This window comes from Populus trichocarpa, chromosome 6 (assembly GCF_000002775.5).
Source record: "Populus trichocarpa isolate Nisqually-1 chromosome 6, P.trichocarpa_v4.1, whole genome shotgun sequence".
Classification (NCBI taxonomy): Eukaryota; Viridiplantae; Streptophyta; class Magnoliopsida; order Malpighiales; family Salicaceae; genus Populus; species Populus trichocarpa.
This window is the reverse complement of record NC_037290.2, coordinates 19159621-19167304: the sequence shown is the minus strand read 5'-3', so window position 1 is coordinate 19167304 and position 7684 is coordinate 19159621. Positions and strand designations below refer to the sequence as shown.

The 7684-nt window shown below is 34.2% G+C and overlaps 1 protein-coding gene across 3 annotated transcripts; it reads left to right on the top strand.

Annotated features, from left to right (window-relative positions):
- Positions 1–1349: 1349 nt before the first annotated feature.
- LOC7485241 (omega-6 fatty acid desaturase, chloroplastic) lies at positions 1350–6947 on the top strand. 3 transcript variants are annotated; one of them, XM_024604470.2, is made up of 10 exons: positions 1350–1749; positions 1837–1888; positions 2901–3139; positions 3773–3916; positions 4023–4174; positions 4677–4799; positions 4917–5094; positions 5663–5781; positions 6311–6425; positions 6540–6947. In XM_024604470.2, the coding sequence occupies exons 1-10, from the start codon at positions 1708–1710 to the stop codon at positions 6699–6701; spliced, it is 1326 nt and encodes a 441-aa protein (XP_024460238.1). In that variant the 5' UTR covers positions 1350–1707; the 3' UTR covers positions 6702–6947. The 3 variants fall into 3 exon arrangements, with proteins under 3 accessions (XP_024460238.1, XP_024460239.1, XP_002308396.2); XM_024604471.2 differs by having other exon boundaries at positions 1351–1749; positions 1837–1893; XM_002308360.4 differs by having other exon boundaries at positions 1352–1749; positions 1837–1893; positions 2897–3139.
- Positions 6948–7684: the final 737 nt, after the last annotated feature.

Here is a 7684-nt window from a genome sequence, read left to right as displayed (position 1 = left end):
AAACTATAAATATTGTTAAGAGGGAGGGTGGAAAAACAATTCCTTGCAAGAGTCGGGGGCCCTAATAGCCCCATTATCTTCATCACTGCTTATAGACACTAGATTATTCACCTTTACCGGATGAGTTACTCTAGCGTTGCCACCTTATTATGGCAATCCATGCTTCATCTTCATATTTCCAATTTACACCGTCCTAAGTAAGTCATATTATAAAGTGTCTAACTATTACTATTTTTCAGCTAGACATGTCAAATCACCCAACTCCCTAATATACATAAACACTTATTTTTTCTTATAGTTTCTGCATTATTTGATCGTCTATTTTTTTCATTGTTTATAATTCTTGTTAAACTCGTTTGTTAAATTATGTATCGGAGAGTTTCTTAATACAAAGAACTTTGTTTAACAAGTTACAATCCATCTAGAATAACCGAGTCCATTGTCAGCTATGAAAAACTTACGAAATCCTATAAAGTTCTTATGTCACTTCATCAATTTGCTCTTAATTCTCTAAAAATATTTTTTTCAAGTCTTATACTGGATATATATATAGACACAAACACTTGAATAATTATATGTCAAACTCATTCCTGTACTGTGTATCAATTAAAATTAAAAAAAGGTAAAGCATAGGAATATAAATTAGGATCGATCCATATGTTATTTTGATTATTAATTAAATTGTAAATATCGTATATACATCGACTGGTTCACACAAATTGCAATATGTGTATGGTTACTGTTATTAGATATGAAACAATATGTTAATAAAAACAAATAAAATAAAGATAAAATTATTTTGATAATATGATATATTATTTTTATATCATATTAGGTTTAATTGATGCTGGATATCAGGTTTAATTGATGCTAGAAACGAGATCATAAAAAGATTTTTACATGTACAAGATTTTAATAGTGTGTTTGTTTTTATATTTTAAAAAAACTTATTTTTTTATATTTATTTTACTTCAAATTATTTTTTGTGTTTTTTAGATTATATTAATGTGCTAATGTGAAAAATAAATTTTTTTTAAAAAAATATTATTTAAATACATTTTCAAATAAAAAAATATTTTAAAAAACAATCATATTACTAAACATACTTTAAATGTGTTTAAAAGTATAATATAGTTAATTGTTATAGTTTTTTTTTTAATATACAATCTGTTTACTAAAAAACAATTATTATAAAAAAATAAGTTTTATATGCGTTTCATTAGTTTTTTTACATGAATAGAAAAATAAACTACCATGTTCATATTCATCCACACTATACTCCCTAACACTCCCTTTGCGTTGTATGAACCACAACCACGCGGGTGTCATGGATAGTACAAAAAAGGAAGGAAAAAATGTAACAAGTAGGTATGAAGGAACAAAAGGCTAGCAGGGCTGCTGGAATTCTATCCACAACATTTGGCGAGGGGCGACCACAGACAGACACAGTGACGGACTTCTCTTTATTAGCTGTTAGCACTATAAATCAAGGCCACGAACCGACTTCCGAAACCCTATTTCTTGGTCGGTTTCTTTTGTCTTAAAACCAGAGAGAAGAGGAGGGGACAGGAAAGGAAAGCCCATCCTTTCTTTCTTCTCTCACAGTTACATTCAGGCTCAAACCAACAAAGGGAAAGGCCAGTTAGTGCCTGTTAAGAGGGAAAGAGGGTTTCTTTTGTGCTGGAATTCCTGCATTTCTGCTAAAACATGGCTTGCAGAATTGCAGACCCTTCTGTTTTCCTCTTCACGGTATGCTTTTCTGGTGTTAAAAATGGCTCTTTGTTTTTGTTGTTTTGGCTCTTTTTTGTGATTGGTGTTTCTTGGTTTGATTGTCAGGGTCCTCATCAAAGAATAAGGAGCCAAAAGATTGCAACCCATTCCGCTCCATGTATGGTAATCTCTCTTTTTATGTCTCTCTATTCCAATTTGGTTGTTTTGTTGATAATTTAGCTGTCGTTGTGCTAAGTGGGATTTAGGTTTTATTTATCTGGTGCATCTCTTTAGTTTACAATTTGAGTTCTCAACTGTATTTTTAGTTTCCATATATAAAATTTAATGTTAATTGCTGGAAATACTAAAATTTTTCTTATACTTGACAATTTAGCTAGTCGGTCGCCTCCCTTCGGCATCAAAGAACCTTTGTGTTCATTCATACAAAAACCTCATCTTATAACTCCCCTCCTACTGGTTTAGTCATTTCATCACTGACCTCTAGTTGAGCTCCCATGTTCCTTGATTTGAGCTCACTTGAATCAGTATCTCTTTCGCACTCAGCTGATGAAAAGAGTGGAAAGGAAATCGGTTCAGCACAGGAAACTTGAAAGAAAGCTTGAAAAGTAATGAATATAAGAGGGTAACACGCTAATCACTTTGTTATTTAGACTTGAAGTTTTGAGACTTTCACACATAATGTGCTTTTCCAATTTCATTCAACTTTGGAGTTGGTGTTGTGAATTGTGCAAATGCTCCATACATACACATTTCTTCAATTTGGTTGCTTTACTGAAGTCATCATTATGTGATTCCCGCATATTTGCCTTCTGTAAACAGCTCAAACTTGTTCTGCAATTATATTTAAATTTCATAATTTTATGAGAAGTTAATTTATCCATTTTTTTCAACATGGCAAACCTGATTTTCGGTTGGATAGCTTGTTTCAGATAGGTTTATATTTGGCTTGTTTGTTCTGATTTTAGAATGTCTATCCAGGTAGTATTTATGAACAATTCTTTTGAGCATCTCTGTTGGCTTCTGCTGTGCATACAGCACCATAGACAATGCTTAACTTTTTTGAAACAGTACTGGCCTTATATTCCTGTAGACTAGACTATCAATGAATGCAATATTTTTCCTGTTTTTGATATCACCAACTTATAATCCTTGCTTCTTTTGATAGACAGGCAACTGGCATTTAACATGGGACAGGCTTCTTGTGAAGGGAGAGAATCATAAGAAATGGGTGATTCCCATGAGAAGAACTAGAACTGTACAAGCTGTGGCTGCTCCAGTGGCACCATCTTCCGCAGACAGTGCAGAGTATAGAAAACAGCTGGCAGAAAGCTATGGCTTCAGGAAAATTGGAGAACCACTCCCTGACAACATTACATTAAAGGATGTCATGGATACACTCCCTAAAAAGGTAAACTTCTCTAAGAATCAGCTACATCATGCATCCAACTTGCCTGTGTTATTTTCCATGAAGATGGTCCGCTATTTTAGATTTTTTCCACTTTGAGCAACTAGGGGAGTTTCTGAGCTAACATGAATAGTTGCAGACCTGCAATAAGTTCAGCTCTTTGTGTCAATTATCTGCTTGAATAATTGCCCTTAACACGTCATCTGGTTTGAAGGGATTATGCCATGGAATGTTGAAAGATGCTTCACTTTTTTATGGCAACCTTTCTAATGCCAATTTCAAATGAACTAACAAGATTACTGAGTACCTTAATGAAGCCAGAAACCATAGAAGTTTTTCTGATGGGGATAATCTGGATTGCCCTGTCCACACTGCTTCTTACAAGTTCAAGGTTTAAGAGCAGCCAGTGCATTCAAAAAGTTAAAGGATTAGGGGACTGTATCTACATTTTCCTTATCTTGATTCTGTTTCTGTGAGGTGCACTATCATAACTGGGTGATGACCTTTTTTCTTTTCAATTAGGAAGTGGCCTCGAATGCCTTTAAGCAAAGAGCTATTGTCGATTCTTTAATGGACATGAGCTTTGACCCCCAAAAAATGACAACTCTAGTACTAATTTCCTTATTTTTCTCTTAGGTGTTTGAGATTGATGATATGAAAGCATGGAAGTCAGTTTTAGTATCAGTCACTTCATATGCATTTGGGCTCTTTATGATTTCAAAGGCCCCATGGTATCTACTTCCCTTTGCTTGGGCATGGACAGGGACTGCTGTTACTGGGGTTAGTTCTGTTCACATCTTGTCTTTACTTATCCATAATCTTGTTTCTTTTGCTTCAATGTTATAAGTTTCATCAGTTTCTTATTTTTGTTTCTCTCTCAATGAAGTTCTTTGTTATAGGCCATGATTGTGCTCACAAATCATTTTCAAGGAACAAAGTAGTGGAAGACATTGTGGGAACTCTGGCATTTCTGCCGTTAATTTACCCATATGAGCCATGGAGGTTTAAGCACGACAAGCATCATGCGAAAACAAACATGTATTAATGATATTCTTTAGTGTTTCATTATTTCTGTGGAAGTAAACTCCATTTCATTTGTCCCAATTATTCCAGTAGTTAGACCATCCTCTCTCATGCTGGGGAGGAATGCTTTATTTGGAAGCTTTTCTACTGAAAAATTGAGTTGCATAAATGAACAGAAAATGCTCCATACTTGCTTATTTTTACTGTCTCTTCTTACATTCTTTGAAGAATTAAGCAGTGGAAAATGTTGCATCCAGTGCTTGTGGGAACATAATTAGGCAATGATATGTGTAGCAACTTCATTATTTATATGTTAGATTTCTATTTAAAGAATGCCTATCCCTTCCCCCCTGTTAGAACTGTGTTATTGCATGCATGTATTTGCACAGTAGCTTATGATTATTTCATCGCTTGGTAATCTGCCGGTTCTTGCTTTTATTAAAATTGATCAATTACCATTGGTTTTTCATCTTAGCTTCTAAATTGTCACTTCTCCTACTTCATCTTATATTTACAGGTTAGAGGAAGATACAGCTTGGCATCCTGTGTGGAAAGCAGAGTTTGATTCCTCGCCTAATTTACGCAAGGCAATTATATTCGGATATGGCCCATTTCGGCCTTGGATGTCTATAGGTCACTGGTATGGTACCAATTATAGAAGAATTATTTGGGAATTAGAGCTTGTAACTTTGTGAGCTTTATGCAATTACTCTAATTTGATATACGATTGTCCTAACATCATTACGCATCCAAACAGGTTGATATGGCACTTCAATTTAAAAAAGTTCAGATCAAATGAAACCCAGAGGGTGAAGATAAGTTTGGCATGCGTCTTTGGGTTTATGGCAGTCGGTTGGCCTTTGATTATCTATAAAGCAGGGATCATGGGATGGATCAAGTTCTGGTTAATGCCATGGTTAGGCTATCACTTCTGGGTATGCTACTTGCTGGTCTTCGTTGATTGTATGATGTCGCACTATGCTTCGGATTGCCACCATCCACAGCAGTTCTTTTATGCCATGAAATCATTAGCTGGAATGCATATCATGAATCAAACGTTGAAATGTTCAATGCCTAAGCATATTACTTCAAATAGGTCTTTCTTAGAAGTTAATAAGAATTGTTTTCCTCGTAAAACACATGCTTTGTTCATGGAATTGTGATGTAAAGATTAAATCAAACTGTGCGATAACTATTCACTCCCAGTGCATTTCCTTTGTCCACTGCAGTTTATGCTCCTGTGTCTGGAACTTAAACAATAAGTTTATTAATACCTTTAATTTGTTGGCCCATTTCACAATTGAGAAAAAATATTAGTGCATCGTACATAACTGCAGAGTTTTATATGTTTTCCTATGGTTCAATTAATGCTTTGACCTGGTGATATGCTGTTGTATTTTTTTATTTTATTTATTTTATTTCCAGAAAACGATCAACTTGATTACTGAATTGCATTTTATCTATCCCAGTGTCTTATTGGTCTGGTTTTCTTGACTCTTGTAGATGAGTACTTTCACAATGGTGCATCATACGGCTCCTCACATCCCTTTCAAATCTTCAGATGAGTGGAATGCGGCTCAGGCCCAGCTTAATGGAACAGTTCATTGTGATTACCCCAGTTGGTATATATCTTCTCTGCTCAGATTATTTCTATTCATGGTAGTTATTTGCTCTTTGATAGGACATACTTCTGATATATTTTATAAACCGAAGCCGTCAGATGGTAGATTTGGTTTGATTTAATTCCATAAGCCTACATAGTTTTGAGTTGTTTGATTCTCCCTCTAAAAGCATCTCAAATTCTTGCTTGCCTGGCCTAGTAATTTTTTAACTGTGGGAGGTCAGAGATTTGTCATCGACTGTCATTTAATAAAGTGCTCTTTTTCAGTACTACTTCACATAATGACTACATGTTAGGAAAGTTCTGATGTTATCTTTTATCTTCAAACAAGATCCTTAGAAAGTTGATAGAGGTGATGTATAAAATAACTATATGTGGGCTAAAAGTCTATTACAAGCCTGAACTTGCCTCAGATCAATGCAGTTTGGCATGGTTTAAAATGTTCCTTTGTTTTATTTACTGGAGCTGCAGGTTATGATAAAATAGTTGCCATGGATAGATTACTGAAGTGCTGTTTTCCCACTCTACAGGATTGAGATCCTCTGTCATGATATCAATGTACACATACCCCATCATGTTTCATCGAGGATACCACACTATAATCTACGGATGGCTCATAAATCTCTTCAAGAAAACTGGGGAAAGGTATGAGCAATCAATATGCCTTGCATTTTGTTTGTTAGAGTGGACTTTCTATTAATTATGAGCATTTTGTACATGTATGAACCTTAACCTAGTTTCTATCCACCTCGTTAACAGTATTTGAATGAGGCTAAATGGAATTGGCGTTTGATGAAGACAATAATGACATTGTGCCATGTTTATGATAAGGAGGAAAACTATGTTGCTTTTGACCAGCTTGCTCCTGAAGAATCTCAACCAGTCGCATTCCTTAAAAGAGTGATGCCTGATTATGCTTGATTTTTTGTGACTCGTCATGTCTGTTGTCTTTGGCGCTTTCTTATCTGTTACCTTTCTATACTGGGTCAAATTAGGTATGCCATCCCAGTTTTTTACATGATCTTGCTGGTTTTGAACCGTTCTTTTTTACATTTCTAATCAAAACTAGAGGGTAATAATCTCAATGAAGAAGCTCCCTGGAAGTTCACTTTTGCTTTTTTGTATAAGAAAAAAAATATTATAAAGAGGAGTGCCATTTGATTGTTAGTTTTGGTTATGCCAACCATTCCCTGCTTCTTGTGGTGAAAGACGGTCCTATAGGACAAGCTCATGTTGAAAAATGGCTGGCTCTAATAATAAAATAACAGACAATTATCTCATTCTGAAGGGTATCTTTCTTCTACAAGTAAATATGTGTAGCTGACATTGGATTTAATTTTGACAAGTTGCAACATATAAATTAGGTTGTGTTCTGTATGACGACAATTGAGGGAGAGGGTCAAACCGCCTTTTTTATTCCATTTTGTGGAATCTAATTTAAGACATTGGCAACCATGAAGCAAAAAAAAGTCTGTTGATATAGTAACATATACTATTGAACAGTTCATAAATAATTCAAGGGAAATTCTAGTTTATGAATGGTATTGGAGGCAGGATTTGGGTGATGATCCTTAATTTGGATTATTTTTTTAAATAATGTTGTTTGCTAAAAGTTTTGGGACAATTGAAAATATATTTTTGTATTTGAAAAATAGTATAGTTTGAATGCCAACATGTTTAAAAATATCATTTTTGTATACAACGGTTAATAATTGTGTTTTAAAATATACTTTTATACACAATTGCTACTATTTCTTGAAATAAGGGTTGTTTAGTCATGTTTCAAGAATTTTTTTATAAATTAATTAATCTATATAAAAATTAATCTAAAATTTTATGAAGATCTAATATCAAAATATAGGATTTAAGATACAATGATCAAGAAAGAAAGAAGAGATAAGAAG